General features: G+C 34.1%; 1 protein-coding gene across 2 annotated transcripts; it reads right to left on the reverse strand.

Moving 5' to 3' along the window:
• Positions 1 to 1,432: 1,432 nt before the first annotated feature.
• On the reverse strand, positions 1,433 to 21,528 carry LOC119081873 (ribosomal protein S6 kinase alpha-5-like). 2 transcript variants are annotated; one of them, XM_037191111.1, is made up of 8 exons: positions 21,307 to 21,528; positions 15,801 to 16,448; positions 7,149 to 7,217; positions 6,273 to 6,406; positions 4,458 to 4,809; positions 4,149 to 4,388; positions 2,084 to 4,043; positions 1,433 to 2,023 (listed from the first exon to the last, which is right to left on the reverse strand). In XM_037191111.1, exons 2-8 carry the CDS (start codon positions 16,315 to 16,317, stop codon positions 1,966 to 1,968), a joined length of 3,330 nt encoding a protein of 1,109 aa, XP_037047006.1. In that variant the 5' UTR covers positions 16,318 to 16,448; positions 21,307 to 21,528; the 3' UTR covers positions 1,433 to 1,965. The 2 variants fall into 2 exon arrangements, with proteins under 2 accessions (XP_037047006.1, XP_037047007.1); XM_037191112.1 differs by lacking the exon at positions 21,307 to 21,528 and adding an exon at positions 16,581 to 16,716.
• Between the last annotated feature and the right edge of the window lie 323 nt (positions 21,529 to 21,851).

Genomic DNA, 21,851 nt, shown 5'->3' on the forward strand with positions numbered 1-21,851 from the left:
TTCGTTGCCGTACTCTAATGGTTCATCACCCGCCGATAGACCGCCACGTCTTTGGAAAACAGAAAAATTCAGAGAATTTTAGAATCGCTTCATGTTGTTGAAAACATTAAAGCTGAAAAACTGATTCAAAAGGAACAAAAAAAGGACGCCAAAAATCACTCGCGCACTGACATTTAACGATTGGTGACTCGACGTGGCGTCGGTTTAGCTCAATCAATTAGAAAATAAATGAAAGTAGAACGGTATTCTATGAGCCACGGCCGAACTGTGGAATAACAAGTCAAAGATAAGAAACATCGTTTTTTTTAATTCGAAACTTCAGCGAAAAAAGTTGCGTCCACAACTGTATTTTCGAACAGCTCATTATGATTAGAGATTTGTAGATGCTTCTCGGACAGAAGTAAGGGAATTTGTGTCGTGAATTCGTCTTTTTCGTATCTGTTTGGGACAGTTGATTTTATACACTCTCACGAAATTGCCTAAAATCCAAAACAGACACGTGAATCTCATCTTGGTGACAAAAAAATACTTTTGATGTCACGGGACCATTAGACCAATTAGATCATTTTTCTCATAATTTGGTCTCTTTGCGTGATAAGTTGTGGACGCTAGATGTTAGGCACCTTCACTTGCCGCTCTCATTACGTTCAGACTGGAACTCGCTAAGTTGCCTTAAATCAGTGACGAAAAGTGAAAATTTTGTTGTTGTTTTTTGAGAAAATGCAACTATCGGTGACAAATGCTTTTTCATGCCTTGGACATAAATCTACCGGCTACAACTAGCGAAATTGCCTAAGATCTACCGTCCGATACGTAAATAACTATTTTAGGCAATCGATGCGTATAGATTAAGGTTAGCTCACATAGTATGTGTTTATGGTGTGACCGGGTTTTCTGGTGGTATAATGTACCAATACATGTGCGCAAACTTGTAAAAATAAAAAAATTAAATACCCACTGCTGACCGGTGGCGACATGCTTGACGAATGCATAATACGAGAACAAATTCATTTATCTACTGTCACACTGACTTCGGCTTCGAGTGACAAACTACATATCTAGTGCCTAAAATAGCATTTTTCACTCAGTGGAACAAATAACTATTATTTCATACGTGCGTTGTGGAAATGGTCTTGTCCACTGAAATTCGTTGAGCTAATGACACGTATTCTTCGCATTCTGAGAATTGAATGGAGCAAATGCTTATTTTGTGCCTATCTTTTTTATTGAGATGTGAATTCAGTTGCTCTGTTGATTTAACATTTGTTTTCGTTTTTTTCGTGGACAAAAACCAAATTTCGTAGGATGCACACCTCGGGGAAAAGTAGGAAACTCCAACTGAATCGTAACTGTTACACTTGATATTAGTTGGCATTTGTGATTTTGTTCGCTTTGTGAACAAATAATTAATTTGAAACGTCGAAGAAATAAGTGAAAAATTTCAATAAACATTTATTCTGCTAAATTGTAAATCATAAATAAATACGTAAAGGCAAATGAGGCTTGACAAAGTCTTCATGTTAGACATATACTTAATATCTAAGTAATATTTCTTCTACATTTTTTTCTCATCATTTTGGTATTATAGATTTTCCGTTTCATTTTCTTGTTATTTTAACTTCAATTTTATGTTTATAAGGCCACTTTGTAATAAAAAATATTTTCTTCATGATCTGATTCAATTAATAAAATTTAAAACAAAGGAAAAAAAAGGTTTTTCTGTGAAAAACGAGAACTAAGACTCCAAATCACGTAGCAAACAAATTTACGAAAACAAAAACAAAAACAAAAAATGTCCGAGATAAGAACTCGTTCAATAAATTGTTGGTCTTTCATTGACGTGTTAAAATATTCCTTAAATTGTATCACTCACCCCAAACCAGCAAATTTAATAATCGCAACAACAAACAACTTAACGCAATACCGAACAATGCCAATGCGCACGGATCGGTCAATGGTTTGCACTCAGCTAATCGCGATTTGACGACGAGATGTACGACTGGCTGTTAATGTTGATGTGCCACTGTAAGGCAGAACAATTAATTCAATTCGAACGTGAGAAAAAAAGTGGGGACAAAATTACTATGAATTGGTGGTTCCTTTCATCAAAGCTCGGATTCTTCGTTTTTTGATGTCCACATCGTCGTCGATTTCTTTGTAATTAACATTGGTGCGATTACGTTTCGCTGGCAATCTGGGTGTGTTGAAGTAGTCACCATAAACATATCCACATGCAAGTGATCGTACAAAATATGGATCGATGACAGCTGAACCAGCCGGTGGTGGAGGTGTTTCATCGCATTCAACTACTTTGTTATAGTCATGTCTTATCTGAATATTTGATCGGCGCTTTTTGGTTGGACTAATTGTTGACTGGTTCGATTTCGTATCCGCCGCTATCCGTTCGAGGACACACTTAAATCTATGCACGTATTCACTAACACCATTTTGATCTTCTGTTGAAAAACCATAAAAATCTTCTTCAATTTCCATAGGCACTACGGATTCTGCTGCATTCACGCTCAGTCGTTTGACAGGACCGTGGTTATAGTTTTGACTTGTTTTCTCATTCGAATTTGGTACAACTGTTGTATCAAATTTGTCGTTATTGTTGAACAGCTCGGTTGTATCGGATGATATTGTGGCCGTACTAGTTGATCGGTTATTTTGGTCGTAAGACGCATGCCCACTGGATCGTGAAAGTACACCACCATTTGATGAACTGTGACGTGATGATGCGATAGAAGTGGTTGATATGGATTTTTTAATAATTTGTTCAGGTGAGCTGATCTCGTGCCGAAATGTTTCACGTTGTGCCTTGAATGCCAAATTCATATCACATCGAACTGATTTTATCGGTTCGGTCAATCTGATCACTTTTTTACTTGTAATTTCATTGTGTTTATTATCCTCTACGATTTCCTCCAACTGGTCGAAGTATTGCCGTTTAGCTGGATTGATGTGCAGTAGTCCTTTGATCAGTTTCTTTGTCGATTCATTCAGTTTTGACCAACTGCTAGATTCAAAATCAAACGAGCCGCGACGTATTCGATCAGCTATCACATGTATACTTTGCGTTTGCGTTAGACTTTCTAGACCATTTCGAAATGGTGAATGGCCACACATCAGAGTGTACATTAATACACCGATTGACCATATATCACAAGACTTTGTATATGTTCCACCGCTCAATACTTCTGGTGCTGCATAGTCCAATGTGTAGCAGCTTTTTGACATTGTCTCATTGGCATCGGTAAGACATTGAGCAAAACCAAAATCAATAATTCGAATTTGAGGACCATCGTCGGAGATGAAGCAAATATTTTCCGGCTTCAAATCACGATGGACAACATGCATACTGTGCATGTGCCGTACGGCCCGCACAATTTGGCCGAACACTAACCCCAAATCTCGTTCTGTCAGTAACGAGCGTTCTACTCGCTGTAGCAAGTCGCCGCCTTCCAGCAGTTCCATCACAATATACGTGTAGACATCATCGGTCAGTACTTCATGCAATCGAACGACGAACGGACCTTGACATAGTTTCAATGCTCTCACTTCTTCGGCCACATCACAATGCGACATCACAATTTTAACCGCCAACACATCGTTCGTCTCGCGATCACGACATTTCATGCATATCGAATATGTACCCGTGCCGATCGGTTGGCTTGACTGTATGTCATATTTGGCAAAAAATTCGGAGTTCCGTGAACGGTGCTTGATCACTTTGAGGGGATTTGGTCGTACAGTTAAACTATTTCCTAAGCCACAGACAACGTCGTCTTCCATTGTGTTGGCTTTGAGATTTTGGGCAACGAACGAATAGCCTCGGAAAAGCCGTTCATGGTTGGCCGGAGCAGGTGAGGGTGATACCGTTGGCAATTGTTTCGTAAATTCGTCACTAAAATTGCTCGTATCTAATTCATTTCTAAGCTTTGGTTTGAGCGGGGCTGGTATTTCTTTGTTGGCCAATTTTTTCCAATCCAAGTTACGGAAGAATCGATGTGATTTTATTTGATCTGCATTCGGATCGTTACCACCTAAAATAATACGAATTCTTTTTTTACTGGGGCTGCCCGCAAAAAGCCAACGATCTTCCAGTATGGAAAAACAGTTGAACTATTTGGTGAAGGATATTAACATACCTAATCGCTTTTTAGGGTCCTTAACTAACAACCTCGCAATGAAATCTTGAATATCACGACCTGCATATTTAGGAACTGGCGGCGTACTATGCAATATCCGATCCGTTATTTCTTGTTGTGAATTTATGTTGCCTTCAAATGTGAACGGAGACGATCCAGTCAGAAGTTCATAGGTTAGGACACCAACTGACCACCAATCGACAGCAAAGTCATGACCTACATCTCCATTTCTGACCACCTCTGAAAAGGAACGAATTAGAGCGTTAGTTCATCAGCAGCTGCTAGTAATTATGTGAAGAGTGAATGTACCTGGTGCCATATATTCAATTGTTCCGCAAAAACTATGCGTTCGACTACTTCCTGACAGCTCTTTGGATAGTCCGAAATCCGTTAGTACAATGTGCCCATCCGCATCAATTAAAATATTCTCTAGTTTGACGTCACGATAAATAATGTTTAGCATGTGCAATTGTTCAAGTGCCAAAATCAGTTCGGCTATGAATATGCGAACTTCACTCTCGCTGAAATTCTCATGCTGATACAGATGCGTAAAGAGTTCACCTCCGCTGACATAATCGAGTATGATGTGTAGATTGGAATCTGTTTGGAAGGCATAATGCATTGTCACGAGGAACGGTCGATTTCGGATTTTCTCGAGAATCTGTAAAATAAAACGATAATAAAGTATTAGTGGTGGATTGGCATTGGTGACAATGTTCTCGATTCGCTTGAAACTATTCAAGCAAGAAAGCTAGATGAAATTACGATTTGTTGCTTCATCAATAGCAATGACTGACCTTCTGTTATAATAGAAAGAAAAATCTACAAAACTAGAGATAGAGAAATATTTTTCTCGAATTGCCATTAGCTTGCCCAGCTGCTATACTATAGTTAAACATTGTGTAACTGAGCAGATCGATAACAAAAGTTCTTCAAAACAAATTTGAGTTCCGTTTATTCCGTTTATTTATTTAGTCCAATTATGTGGTGATTTACAACAATGACCACAATTTCCAGACGTCAGCGTTAGATAACCATTCATATTATTTATGTCAAGAATACGATCACATTACAAGTGAGGAAATAAATAAGCAAACGGAAAATTTCTTTCCGTCTTCAACCAGTATATCATTGTCGATATAGCTAACGATCGTGCAACATCGACTGGTCACCCTATTCATTCACTTGAACCATATTATCACACATCAATAGAGCAGCAAAATTTTATGAAAGAAAAATGTTCACAAAAGATGGGTGTCTAGGTGTCTAAAACGTTTCATTGAGAATTATTGTCTTTATTTGTAACTCTCATTTAAGCAGTAATACCTAAATCGCAAGATAATCAAACGCACACCATGACATTAAAGATCACAAGCCACTTTAAAGTTACACAGACAATCAAACGGAATACATGGGCCCCAAGGAAAGAGCAATACAAACGAAATGATTTTACAACTACACTAAATCATGGGAAAAGGTATAAATAACCACTGCCATCCGTTCAATACCCGAATCAATTTACTTTTTTGAAACTAATAAAACCACAAGTTTGATCAGAAGGTTATCTGTTAATCCCGAATTTCTAATAGTCATGTCCCGTAAAATATTAATTCTTCCACCCAAGTTAAGTAATTTGAACCCACTGTAAAAATTCGGTAAAAATTAATCAAAATTCCGATGTTTCTTCGACACACTTATGAATTACTCTTCTCATTATGAAACAAAATTCAATGTTAAACGAAATGTACAGTACCAGAGAGTACGCATGTAACGATCCAACGAACGAAGTGTGTATTTATTTACATTTCTTTTCGGTAGATATAAGACACATATACATCGACGTATCATATATGAAGTGGAAATGCGATCGTATGCATAATATGAAAGTTATTTAAACTATTCCATTACTTCACCGGTAAACTGAATAACGGAACTAACTTGTCTCTTTGATTACGTTTTACTGTTGGTTTTTTAATTTGAATGTGGCGTTCATATCCTGTATCCTTCATGTTTTTACGCATTTATTAATTGGATGAGACATTTTATTCGGCAAATGTTCATTTTTCAACCAATATTTGATTACATTAGACAGTCAATTTAATCGGATTCGTTATTCAAACTTACCTCTCGTTCGGTTTTTGTGTGTTCGGCTGACTTTTTCTTTTGCACCAAAACAGCTTTACGAAGTACTTTCATCGCATAAAGTTTTCCATGATCGATTCCACCACGTTTTCGGACAAGGTACACTTTACCGTAGGCTAAAAAAGATTGAGCAAAAAAAAATGGGTTATCGATTGTTGTTCTGAAGATGATGCTTGACTGTTAATCATATTTAATCACTATGCAATCTTTCATCTAAGAAATTGATCTTGACGTAAAGTCAACTAATAATATCGTTCGTATAACGATCATGAAGTGAATGGACATTCGTGACTTTTTACAAAATATCTTTTTTCCAATTCTTGGCTGTTCTCTCATAGAAGTATAAGCTCGAGTATAAGGCGGTATGAGTCAAACTAGAGATAATAACATCTCTTTTACCACTCTCTCCACAACATTACTGGAATGTAGCTTATTGGTGACCTCAAATCACAATTTATTCGGTAATTGATTGATTTAGGAAAGAGCTTCAACGGACAGGATTATAAGAACTAATGTGAAAAAGTGGGTCAGGTCACCAGCTTAATTAGTAGCCTTGTTAACAGCAAAAAATCCTTATGGATAACGAAATTAATATATTTTTTGCATTTCTGATTTCACTTTTTTTATTTATTAGTCTGCAATGAGATGTTTAACTCATTTTTTCTGTATATAATTTATTGTGATGTTCTTGACTCATAAGCTGTATTATTTTTTCATTCACTTCGTATAAATAACGACGAACAGAGCTTGTGCACCAGTAAACCTCATTATTATATTTGCTTAGCACCTCAATTACAGTTGTTTTATTTTCAATAAAATTGTGAAGCATTTTACAGTTATACAATGCTAACTACTTACCACCAGTTCCAAGCACTTTTAATATGTCAAAATCCGTAAGGTCTACTTTGTCTTCGTCACGGAGAAATGCTGTAATAAAGAGAGAAATTCAAATGAAAATGATTTACAGAAACGTAACTTCTTCACTAACAATGCTAAACACTTTCGATTCGAATATAATAATTCAAACATATTGCTGCTAAAGATATGAATTACGTTGGTCAATGTGATGAAATATTGCCATCTTTGAATTTATCAACATAGAATGTGCAAAGGTGGAAATTTGGGTAGGTATACAAATTGGGTGATCAATTTTCTGTGGTAAAGTTACATTTTCAAAGTTATAAGATTGTGCATCGGAAAGCAGAGTATTATATGTGAGCCATTATAACACCATCAAATAATTTAGCTAAAATTTCTTTCACAAAAAAGTAGGTCACTTGCACTTATGGAGGCATGCTGGTTCAATCGCATGACCGTGTATAAATAGCGCTATTCATAGTGCCGTATTTTTCTCTCTCTTTTAATTCTTTTTATGTGCTACAACGTTGTAGTTATATTACGAAAAAGAATCCGAAAGTCTAAGCAATATAAATTTCATGGTATGAGTGTGAGGAATTATTATTCTGACGAATTGACATGAGAGAACCATCAAATGCGAATAATAATCGTGGACGAAAAAAAAAAAAACAAACATTCCGTAACCATCTAAAACAGATACATATACCTACAGCATAACAAACACAGTTATTGATTATCACACAATTTCAATTTGGTAGTTTTTAACGAAAGAAAATATTTAGGCACACAAACAGTACCGAAAGAGATGGAAAAGAGGTTATGTATTGAATGGAGAACTTAATGAAAATTGTAATACATAACAAATAACAATTATACAGAGGTGGTGTTCGGTGTCGATCTGTATAGTTATTGAATTTAAATTAAAGATTTCATTGAATGTTACCTGTAAACATTTTGGAAAAACGTTTTTATATGGAATCATTCAAATTTATTTGTTGTTAATAACAGAAACGTTCTAATAAATCAATGAAGTGTGAACTAATTTTCGGTTTTATCCAATTTTAATAAGCCTACTATTTTTATAGGTGTTTAGGTAGCATTCAAAAGCGACGGATTAACGTAGAAGGTCCTTAGTCGATCAAAAAATCCCTTCGAGATCCTTATTGTTGAAAATACTCAAATTTACTGAAATTCGTTGCATAAATCATAAATATGTCCAGACCCTTATCGGTAAATTTATTTACCAAATTTACCGAAACATAAATTCGGTAGCTTTTTGATAAATTTTGGGTCAATTTCAGTAAATTTCGGTAAATAAGTGCATCAAAAATAGACCCTGATCCAGAAAATCTTCAAAATTTCTTTAGATACATCGAATAGTGTGACACTACTGTCGAGAATTGTATCTCATAAACACTCGCGGAAATCCTGGTCAAGAATGCCATTAAAATAAACGAGATCATAGTGGACGAACAGAAAAAAGGAAAATAAAAAGTCAGTTTCAATTGTACAAACGAGGAGAATAAACGTAATTCTCTGGGACAGCATCCCCAAGTCTCAGTGTTTCCTTTGTAGTGAATGGTGAATTCCCAACAACTACTCTAATAATGAAATGACATTCAAAGCGAAAGTATTTTTTGAAAATTAAATTATTCTGCCCCATGTTAAGAAGTAACCTCAAAAATGTTGTTGTGAGAGGCAATGTAGTTAGGTAATACTAAATAATACTAAAGTTAGATATCAAAGTCTAGGTGAAAATCGTAGACTTTTTTCGGGTGTGTCTCGTTGGGGACAGATGCTGAACAGAACATTGTTCCGTTAGGATATTCTGGTGGATTTAAACTACTCCAAAATGGGGAAATGATCAATATTGTTCAATTCATTTCTGAAACTCAACCCCATTTTCGTTTTGTGCATTGAATTTTCTTTTAACAATAAAAATACAATCAACGTTTTTGATTCAATAAAATTTCTGTACAAACAAAAAAAAAAGATGAATAAAAGTACAAAAACAAAGCAGATTGTTTGTGTATTATATATGTTTATCAACAAAAATATCTATATATACTTCTTGCGAGTAGACAACGAAACGTACAGACACGATATATGACTAAATATCTAGGACAAGCGTAAATAATTCTGTTACAACTTGGGTATAAAGAGAGATGTTTTCGTATACAACATTTTTTTTCCACTTAAATAAAGCGAAATTTCATTTTTGTTAGTAAAAATAATCGCTAACAATTTTGAAAATTGCTTCAAGTTTGGAAAATTAAAAAACTTATAGCTTAAAGTTACAGCTGTTAATTTATGTTTCTAATCAACTTGGTTCAAACTTTCAGTTGAAAACTGATACACTGAGCAGATCAGTCTGTCATTTTCCTCATCTTTCTACTACCACTCCACTCAACACAAAAGATATATAGTGGTCGTCAAATTGTTGTATATGTTTCGCTAACTCCCTAACGATTGGGGAAACTATTATTCTTTCAATTTCCTTTTTTTTTCAATTGCTGTACTGAATACATTTTCATCTTATGAAAATCCACAAGCTGATTCTTATGCAAGAAACGGGGCACCACATGTCTTACAATAGAACCATTTGAACATAATGTTATATCCGGCTCTAATTAAATCCACATACACGAAGAAATATCGACAAAAAATTAATATCCAGAATCTATGATCAATTTTTCTAATAAACTCATCTGAAAACGGTTGTATAAAGGATATACAGAGAGATATGAGAATGAAGATAACGACTCGAAATATATTGCATTTTCCATCCAACATAATACGATTTTCCATACAATCCGTATAGTATATGTAATATTTCGACATACGATAAAATATAGTGGAGAACACGAATGTAACGTATATATATATATATGTTGTAGCGTATACGAACGGTGTGTGCTACACAAAAGTAGCACAGTTTGTCTGTGTTTAGTTTTGAAAATTTAGTTCAAGGTCGTAACAGTTTTGTGTTCGATATTTTTCTATTTTACTTGGATTATTATGATAGATTGCTATTAGATTGAGTATTTTGTTCTTCGAATCGATTTAGATGTAGCGTTTAGTGGACTGTATAATATTATTGTAAATAATTCAATCTATATTTCGATATGTATGCACGTTGGATGTTTGTAAGACAATCCTCCTTCATGACGGAAACGCGATATCTCCAATGTGATTAATGTGTTGTCACTTCAATGCTAATAACATTGCAGATTGCGGTGACTTTATCATAGGTTTGCTTTCTAGTAAAAATAATATGACTGAGACTGAACCATATGTGCTTCTGGTCAGCTCGAGCAAGTGCAAGGATTTTATTATTAACTATAATGCGTTGAAGTTTTAACATTTTTTAGCGACGATTGTTTCGAAATTCTAATCTTAAAATGTCCGCCTCCACTTTAAATCGATTGGATCCGACATTTTAGCCGCAAATGACAATAAATTTCGGCTAGCTAGCGCCCGCATTTTTCGATCATACAGTTGAGTTGTCAACGGTAATTATAAATTAAATCTGAACGAAATAGAATCACGTCACACCAAATCATAAATGAATTTATAAAATCTTTCTGTGTTTGATTTGTGTAATTGAAATTAATCTGTGACAACGGCAATGCTATAAATTTTAATTTAAAAAAAATCCGTGCACAATTGCTCAAAATCAAAAATCTCTGCGTTCAAAATGATTGGATTACTCAATTGGAATGTCATTACCCTGAAACAAAACCATATCCCTGTCTAAATGTGTTAGTGCAGTCCTTAGCTAAGCTGCGTAAAAGACGTTGGATGGTTAAACGCAATGAATTTTAATGATTAATGACAAAAACTACCAACAACGTATTGAGATGAATTTTTATTGCATTCTGATACTCGAAAAATTCAATACATAGAGAGGAATTGAAAGTGTCTCATATACAAAGCAGATGCGTTTGCGAAAGGGTTTAACCGGATGTATTATTAAGTAGTGTTATCGTAGACCCTTTCCATTTTAATGATTAGAAGTTTAAAATTATCTCGTCAAATATTCAATGGGAAAGTATACCCATATAGTGAGAATGATACATTTTACAGTGTTGGGTTCGATTCTAAGCCAAAATAATAATATCAGCTCTAAGATGAAAATAACCAAGTGCTTCTACACATAAAGTGTGTAGAGTACAGTGTATACGACGATGATCTTGTTATGTAATTAAATGTCATGTAAAACGGACGTACATTTAAATGCATGTGTGTAGTTCAGCATGTCAACAATTTTATACTAAAAATTTGTACGAAAATTACCATAGGTAAATAAAGTGCGTTCGGTTTGTTGGAAGCCTTGACAAAGTACTACTTATTCATAAAGTCATATGTATGCAAAAACAATGTAGTGCCATAAAAATGAGAATACAGTTAAACCGAACAAATATACTCGATTATGTACGTAACCTTTATGCGGCGAGACTGCACACTTTAATTTTGCTAATGTCAACCTTTCCATTTACATGGAAACCCATTAAATGGCAATTAAGAACTACATCATTCAATTTTCCCGATCAACGTTTGACATGTATGTATGCAAGTGGCAGTATACCAAATCATGTGCTTTACAACAGTTTTTTTACCCATTACAGCAATGCGAAATGGAAATATCATTGAAGAGATTAAAATGAGTTAAATCACCGTAGTTCGATAATTTGGGTGGCAAATAAGACATTTTGTTGGAGTTCCACGGAAATAACTGTAGTGCCAAATTGTTGAACAAGTCATAGTTTCTTTGTTACCCTGATTTTTGCTCGAATCAGCAGGTAAAAATACGTATATAGGCATTAGTAGGATAATTGTAATTTTTTTCATTATTTTGTTAATTAGACAACACAATTCCCATTAAGGAACTCAGTTTTGTACAGTGCCCTGCAAGACATCCAAATGCACACATTTTTTTCCCATAATCTCAACAAAATTTGTTTTGCGTTTTATCTTTTACATAGGCAATTTCACAAAAATTTGATTTTTATGAACGATATTTTATCGCAAATTTAATTTTTATCGTTTATGATTATTGTCGACCACAAAGCTGAAAGAAAGAACTGTGATGTGATGGTTGAAAAGTGAATATTTCACAGGAAATTTCGATTCACATGCTATTTTAGATGAGCCTTGAAGGGAACAGCATTAAATCGAATTCACCCGAGAAACTTATAGTCGATCGTCGAACCCATATTTCTGTCTATTAAATCTACGAAATTATGATAGGTAAAGCTATAGTGAAGATATTGTTAGAGGAAAAGTGCATTTTGAAATGGAATATTTACATCGAAAAACGACAGTTCATGTTAAATATAAAAAATTCTTCACTTGCACTGATAACTTTATGATAAGACACGTAAACAAAGTAAATTCTTTGTTATTTTTGTATTGCTTTTAGGATAGAAATTATACGATTTTCTACACATTATGTGACGTTAACGGCAATGAAGGAATGCCTAAAATCATATATAAGTTGGGCGAGCCTCAGTTCCCTATTCCAAAGATACCAGAACAAGTATTGGCAAAAAGATTGAAGAGACTGTAAGGCTTCATTTCCACTTACCAAAAAAGTACTCAGTGTGAGAGACAAAAATGAAAGTTTTCAATTTTTGATTTGTTTACTTGATAGTTCGCTCTCTCACGGCTCTCACACGGAGTATTTTTTGTTGAGTGTAAACCATACTTAAGGTACAAAGCTTAGAAACAAAGAACTCGTGTCACCGCCTTCGTCATCGTTGCGAATCACTTTCTTGAAATATAGAAACTTAAATTGTAAAATTGAAGACCATCAGTCTCAATTTTTTTGTTTGCATCAGACAAACGTCCACATTATCACAACAAGGAAAATAATGTGAAATCTATACGACCGTACGATGGAACATTCAAACGACTGGTAGCATAAAATTGTTTGGTACAAACTCAATGAGGCATATATAGTCTTAAAACTTCGTTCAGGCTTTCGAATCGAATTGATAAACGAAAACATCCACTAATATTTACAAAATGATACACAGACGAAATAAACTTGAGTTCTTGAACCTGCGAATGTCGTTCATTCGCTCAAATCTGTCTGTTGAGCGAATGAATAAAAATTGGAAGCTAAATAAGTCGAATTGTACTGGTATGTTTGACTCACAATGAATCTAGACTGAGAGCTTTGAAAGTAAAAATTAATAATTATTTACCCGAAAAGGGAGATAAGACCGAAATATCATAAACCAAATAGCATACTGACAAAACACAATTTCTTGCCACAAAATGTGATAATATTCCAATTCAAAACATGATAACATTAAAATAAAGGAAAATTTAAATTTCTACATTCTACTAAATGTTCAGCTGAAATATTTATAATCGAAGGTTCGGTATATAATTAACAATAACCAGAAACATAAAACCGGTGTTAAATAGGAGATAAAGTTGTTTGTTATCATTGTGTATAGGAGCCAACAATTTATTAATATCATGGCATATAAATATACAAACAAATCTATATAAAAAAGTACGAATGTGGATCGGGCGAACAAGCTTTGTCAATGCAAAAGACGTATACGACATGAATAAATTTTATGGAATTTAAGGCCGAAAAGAGCGACTAAAGTTTAAAATATAAATAAAATGTTGTTGAATGACCTGTGTTGTGGCAAGTTGTTTCGTAGTATACCTTGGATAATCGATGACGTACAATTTTTTTTGTTATATTAAACAGTAAACAGATCTTTAGAATATTCTTCGAAAGCCGAAGCAGTTTTCCGATCAGAATGACTTAGCCTGTACATCAAAAACTAAACAGTTCACCCAATATGAGCACAAATTTTCTGGGACTCCCCTTTATCATATGAAAAGTAGTTTTGATTTCCTCAATAACATCCACATTGACAATAAATCGCGATAGACCTCGTTTGGAGAAGAAAAAAACCGACTTAAGTGACTCAATACACATGCATGGTTGACGATGTTGTGTGATGTCGTGTGGTATAAAATTAATAATTCGCAAGACGTTAGCATTAAATCGGTAAACTTTGCTGTTTTTGTGAACGTTTCATTAATTTCGCTATTTAACCTTTTCTCTTGCATTCAGTTTGTAATCTTTTATCGGGTAGAGTTTTATATTTATTTATTTATTTTCAATCGACATTGTTTCCATGTTGTATACACCGAAGCATTTGTGGAATATTTCCAAGGTCTTTTACAATTTTGTAATCGTAGCTCAATGCTAAAATCATTTCTATGAAGAAAAAAGAAACAACAACAACAGCAACAAATTCAAAAACCACAACAAACTATAATTTTTATACCAAAAACCTATATACTGAAACTGTATACACGACTACTTTTATCAGTTAATTACTTTGCCTTATCGCAAAGATCTTGAAGGTTGTCAATCGTGTATTTCTTCCTCTCAGAAAAACACTTTTCTTGGTAGAATTCGTGGAGCAGCCGGTCCTTATTCTGTCCGACTTTAAACAATTGTAACAATGTGTCAAGTGGACGATTTCAAAATATAGCAAAATTATTCGTGTAGGGAATATTGTACTTTGGAGTCTTTGCAGTGCAGTAAAGATATTTCGTAACAGAGTGCAATGAAAACAAATCATCATTGTTGTTATTATTATTATACGTTTCACGTCAAAATGTTGTTTACTCGTATCTTGAATTCTATACGATGCGCAGTAAATCATCGATAGCTTTCGTCTATCCATATAACAATGTGAATAATAAAATCAAGTAAAAATCGAAAACAATCTGTATGCCGTTGAAATTATGTGTATTCCGAAAAATGAACAGAAAATAAAAAATTAATTTTAAACTAATCCGATTTGTCCAACCCCCAAACTTTACACGGGACTATTGGTTTTCAAAACACGAGTCATAAAACGATTTAGGACTGTTTATGAGTAATCCATTGCATTAGCAATGTTTTTGTAGCATGACTAATGCTTTCTTTTTATGGTAAGGACGCTAGTTAAGCTGCAAACTCAGAATTTGACATGCGGATAGTGTTAAATGCTATCAGTAGTTATGTCTCGATATGCATTCAATGTGAAATAAAAACACAAAACGAATTTTATGATCGTCATTTCATTTCTATCGATAGCGAACCTCTTAGTTAAATCTGACTAATAATTTGTGAATATACATCGGTGGAAAACTTTCGATTTCACCAATTTTTGATGTGAAACACGAAGCGAATTAGTTTGCAAAAATTAATATTGAAAGGCGTCTCTTGTTTGTATTTCAATTTGAATTTTAAGAACAATTCAGGAGTAAAATGCCTGGATATCAATGATTTTCATTGACATGAATTGACATAATTCAAATATTTAAACAGAAATTTTGTTTAAATAAATTTTTGCCAGTCTGGCAGTGTTTCTGGTTGTTTTTGAGATTTTTTTTTGCCTAAAATTGGCTTAATACTAGAAAAGTTGGTTGTTTTTACGGTCGTGGCGAATTCGTTTTTTTTTAACGTTGTTTTGTTGATATGTATTTGATCCACTGCATCGGTAGATTATCAAAAATATTTTAGGAAAATACAGAAATTCTGCCGGTCAGCTTAAACTTTGTGACATACCGAATGGCAACTCTATTTTGATAAATCAAATTGATAGAAAATGAAAATGTACTCACTCTGATTCCTAATTGTAGATGCCACCTCCAATTCCCTGAGATATGTGTCGTTTTCTTCACGTTCTCGGCGGCTTTTCTTACTTCTGTGATTAGCACCACTCGATTCATCACTACATTTCTTTCGATCACTGTCACTAATGGTGTCCTTTATCAGTATTACATCACTACTGCTACTACCGATCGACTCGATTTTCTTACACTTTTGTTCATCCATTATAATTTTAATAACTTCTTTGGACGCTTTCACAGAATTGTTTTGATGTAAATGACTTTGAGCGGGCCCATCATCTGTACGACGCATTTTTGTCGCCGACGTAGAGGCCGATTTATCATCAACGAAACTACGTTTTTGTCGATTGCTCGATTTATTATGTTCACGCGGACTATTTGTATGGTTTGTAAAATGGTTTATCATTCGTTTATGCTTTTCATCGGGTAAACTATTATCTTCAAAAAATCCACTTTCATGGTCATGTTTTTTCTGCATTCCCATTTTGTCCGTACGGTTACGATTCATAATTTCGGTTTTGTTTTTCTATCACTGTTCACTGCTAATTTTTATTCGTTTCACATTTGTCACTTCCATTGTACAGTTTGTTTTGTTACCGTATTTTTTCTCTCGCTTTGTAAAATTCTGACTATCAGCACCTGTTAAAGAAACAAAAACGCCGAATTAATGAAATGAAATTGATCAATTAAGAGCAGTTTATACAATGGGACTTCAAAATCATATCATACTCTCAAATTGAAATTGTCACACGATGTGCACACAGTACTCACAGTATGAATGAAACTTTCTCAAAATAGTGTACATACGGTTATCCGATTCAATTTCAAACTCAAATTGTTCAAGAAAAAATTATGAAACTGTGAAAAATATTATTTAGGACACAACACACGTCGTTGCCGTTGAACAGTCACTATTGCAATGTTGAACCATAATTTTTTTTTTCTACCGCACACTTTACACGCGCACTAATACATTCATGCCGACATATACTGAGCATACTGAACACATTGAATGGAATTTTTGAACCAAGTCGATTTGGTGATGTGGTGCGAACGAGACGGATGGATCGTATTTCATTAAGAGAGCTAAATAGAAAGTAAATAAATGAAGAAATAATACTTTTGTATATACGTGGAATGATGAACACATTTAAGCTGACAATGCTACACATTTTTACAACCAACTGAATGGTATTACTGTATTGTTGTATTGTAAATTAAACTGAATTCTCATTCAACACATATTTGAATGTGTACACATCGAAATTCATGAGACCTTTTGGTATTTTTTTTTTATGAAGTAAAGTGAAAACCATATGATTCGGTCGAGCCGATCGGCTATAATAATTATACACACACAATAGTATGGAGCGAAGAAGTTACTTGAAATGAAAATGTAACGGATAAAAGAGGGTGTGCAGTGCACGGAATGTTCACTTTTTCCAGGATGCATACCTTAACTTCGTTGCATGCGACACGAAAGATTCTACCATTCTATGGCTTCCCTATTGGATACTTTTAAGTTAAAAGTTTCTCAAAAATCTGCATCCATCCATTTAATGTTGTACACGGGTGCACCACCACAACTATACAGTAAGGTCAAAGTTGAGTTGTTCAGCAACGGAAATATAGTAGGGTTGTCAGACTTTTCAATAAATTCCTTTAACTGGAACAGAAACCAGTTTTTACTGCCAAGTAACATAAATACAGAGCGTTGCAGTAGAACAAATACATTTCTATTGACAATGGTTGTACTTTTGACAACAAGAAGGCAAAAATTTTACTAACGATTGTTTCGGGTTGAGTCTGAGTCATTCAAGGTAATTTTTCTTGAGCCATAATTTTTCATGAAATATGCCTATGCCAATGAAATTGACAGAAATCCCGATTATTATTATCCGATCACATGACAATTGACTGAAATGTCTTATCATTCCACCCTATACCCGTGTACATGTATACGCTTTCATATATTTATAGAAACACTTTACGTTTTCGTTTCGCGAAGCACGACTATGATGAGTATGTGTGACTGAATTTAGCAATCATTTGCCACACAATCATAATCAAATTAACAAGAACCGAGGTTACAATGGAATCGAATAGACATTGTTTTCGTAGATTTCGTGAAAATTTATCAAATTCAAATCGCTCGAATCTTTACATTGGCAAGGACAAGTAGGTTATGTGTGTTGTTCACTTGATAACATGGGTTATACGAATCTGCAGTTCTCAGGGAAATAACCCTCTACTGTACATACATTGCATGGAAACGACCCGTGTTGATATTCACAACTGTGTCTACTCACTTTAGCTACTGGCATGCCGATATATTTTTTGTGGTATTCAATAATGGTATTCATTACGGTTATATAATAGATAGCACGGCAACGAAAAAAAAAATTATTCGAAAAGAAATTGAGAAATTTTGCATTGAATGTTTGAACTTGAAATGTGGCCTTCATTTTAAGCTGGACAGACTCGTTTTTTATTGATTTTTCTGTTCAAATACAAGACTCTATTGGTCAATTTTACTTTTACACTGGCAAAATAACAGAATAAGACACCCTAACTGACTTATATACATCATTCAGTTAGAAGACATCAGTGTCAATGAATACATTTAGGCAGATGAAATTTAAACCCTTAGCCTTTCATCGACGCACTAATTACTGTTTATGTTATCTCAAACGACAGCTAAGCCGTAAAAGAGACATACAAATACTTAATGAATTCCTATCAAGTCACAATTTTTATGGACAAATTACTGGCGTGTTCATCACCAACTACGGTGTATAAACTGCTATTGTCGAAAACAACGCACTGATTAAACTAATAATGAAAATACGCGACGACAAAATTTATTGAACTCATTCGACCTTTTTCACCATTAAATCATTACATTTATCAAAGCAATGGAACGATAATTCAAAATATAAGCAGTCTGATGTATGCTTCAATTTCGGTAAGTTTTTTTTTTTTTTGATATTCCATATGGCGTTTTTTGATAAAAAAAAAGTTTTATTCTAGAAATCTATTTCTCTTTTTTCAATGCCACAGACATTTCACACTGTCCGACCGTAATAAAATGGCAAACGGTTTAACAATAAAATGAAATTTATTTGAGTCTGATAAAGTTATTCTTTGATGCAATGAACGAACCCATTGTGATTATGTAGCGATTGCTGATTATAGCCGAGATATTAACGAAAAGATGAACATTATCATAAAATTCTAATTCAGAACCTTCGTGAAACAAAGCGCTACTTGCACTCGCGGAATTTTGAAAACGGTTTTGTAGTTTACTGGTTTTTTGTTAATTTTCGCATGCATTTTTGTATGGACTCAAGTAAAACACAGAAACCGAAAATGGTTCGGTTTTCAAAATTCCATGCGTTAAAAAAAACCGATAGGTAAAATTTCGTTTTCCTTTCTTTTAAGAGTCAATTCGCCAATTTCTCAGACAAGTACAAAAAAAGCTCATTCCGATAAGATGGAGGTATAGCTCGATCTACTTTGGGTGTAATGTGTCTAAATATAAGGTGATGTCAGGGAGTGGTCAACACACATTTAAGCAACAACTTCAGAAACGAGTAGCCCTAAAAGTTGAAAATTTGTAGGAATGTTGGCCCATCAACAGCCGGTATTTTGAGAAAACTCGCACTGACTATCCATGTCCAGCCATGGACAATGTCTGCAACATTTTTGCGGACCTTTTCAAAGTTGACCTATTCCGCTAGATAAGAATAAATTTGATCCCCGTTCAAAATATTTTTTCTTCTTCATAACATCGGACCTTGTTTCAAAAATTTTAAATTTGTCTGATGATTTAGCGAATTGACTCTGAATACAAAACAAATACTTTAGGGTCGCGCGACGCACTCGATTATCTATGCGTATTTGCATACGTATCTACACGTTTTCATGGAAACATCTAAGGCCTTACGAGACCCTAAAATTTTTTGTATCAATTTGTATCATTTCGTCATAGAATGTTTAAAAACGATAGCTATAGCGCCACTTTGCCATCTCTCGCGAATGTACATCTAAACGGAAACGGAAAGGACATCCCGCCGAAAGTGAGTGGTCTTTGTGACATTTAAGTTCTGCTCCTCAATGTCATGTAAATTTGGCATGGCTACTACGGCAACTAGTGTATAGCTTTTATGAGAACAATGAAAATTCAATAATAGAAAATTCGCTCTTCTTTTCAGATTCGACTGTCATATTAGATTGATTAGATGGTTCTGTAGAAACCGGCAGATTTGAAGAAATTTTCGCATTAACAGGATTACTCGAACATATGCCTCAAATCGATAACAACAAAAAATATAAATTATGCACATTACGAGCACATTATCGTCATAATGTGAGTGTAATTATACGATCAAGTATGATATTTTCGTTGAATAATGTAAACAAATGTAGTCAGTACAATACCATGATTCAATCGAATGTTAATGCATCAAACTTTCCAGACGACCAAAGCTTGTCTGGTATATACATTTCAAAGAATAAAGCCTCTCCCATTACCTTTAACTCTTCCCCAATAAATTCTCGCTTCTATGTATCCATTCACATCATTCATTCTGCTCTCGAAACTCGAAAAAATACAAACTGAATAACATCTTCGGAGGTATTTGAACCTTTTTGAATTCGGCACAATCGACATTTCACCCCGAATGTATAACAAAATTATGGTATATTCCCATTAAAATAAAGAAAGAGAAAAAACTGCAAAAAAAATAGACACACAACCTTGAATTACTTGAACACAGACAAGGTTAATATCCTGCCGAAAATGAAAAATAAATAAAATGTCATAGATGTGAGAGCGAATTAGAGGGTTTGTATCGTTTCGTTTCTGATAACGTTGCGAGAGAGAGAGAGAGAGAGAGAATATATAAAATGTTAAATCCACAATTATATAAATCAGACCAAAATTAAATTTTACCAAATTTTCGATGAATGCAGACTAAAGAAACTTATTAATTCGTGAAAAATGATTTGTCCCCTCCAAAAGATGTCTGTCGATTTTCTTTAAATATTCATATTCATCATGACTGGTTACAAGCGATAAACTCTTGTCATTTTTTGGTTGTGAGATGTCGTATCGTAAATACTATAATTCGAAAGCAATTCCATCTGGAATTTCCACAAAATTTTATCTGACCACCCTGTGTCTTGGGTTTCTTGAAATTACACGTTAATCAAACGAAAGTTAATTATTCATCAACTATCTCTGAAGTTAATTAAGTTTTAGTTAATTGACTTTTTGAACAAGTAAATAAAATTAAAATGGCGTAGGAATTTTCTTACTTCATTTTTTATATAGAAACTGAGACGGTTTATTTGGACATCTAATTTGTTTACAAATATTGTTAAGATACGCCAACCGTTCAGGCAGTGAACGTTAAATCACGAAATATTCTGCAGGAACTTCCAGAAATCACAGGACTACAGATATTAAGCCTACGTAAAATGATAGTAAACTTACCATTCATCGAAAGGCCCCATTCAATGTTAAAGCTTCAACTTTACGAAAATCTAATTAGTTACACTATTTGGTCGTACCAAATCTACTAGACATTATACTAATTACTATAAAATATATATTTCTATCTTTCGAAATTATGAAATTAAGCAACAAATAATATTACTATAATCTTGTTTGTGCAATTTTTTTCCCTTACAAGCCATTGAACGTAAATTGAACGAAAGTATCGAGAGCCAATGTCATCACTGTCATTGACATTATTGACATAAACAAACGTTTGCTGGTTTTTGAATTTGAAATTTGAATGTCATTTTATCTGCGTGACCTCCCCAAAGTATACAGCCTTGATTTTCAGGCCAAGTGCCTGAATTTCGAGAAAAATTATGAAATTTATGCGCAAGGGGGCAAATGCCTAAAATAAACCGTCCACAACATGTGTTGTTTTCACGTTTTAAGACAAGTTTATTTTTTCGTAATTTGGTCACTCGACATGAAAAGACGTATGCGCATCTGTTGCAGATCGGTAGATCTTAATTACTTTCGCT

This window comes from Bradysia coprophila, unplaced genomic scaffold, assembly GCF_014529535.1.
Source record: "Bradysia coprophila strain Holo2 unplaced genomic scaffold, BU_Bcop_v1 contig_358, whole genome shotgun sequence".
In the NCBI taxonomy this organism is placed as follows: domain Eukaryota; kingdom Metazoa; phylum Arthropoda; class Insecta; order Diptera; family Sciaridae; genus Bradysia; species Bradysia coprophila.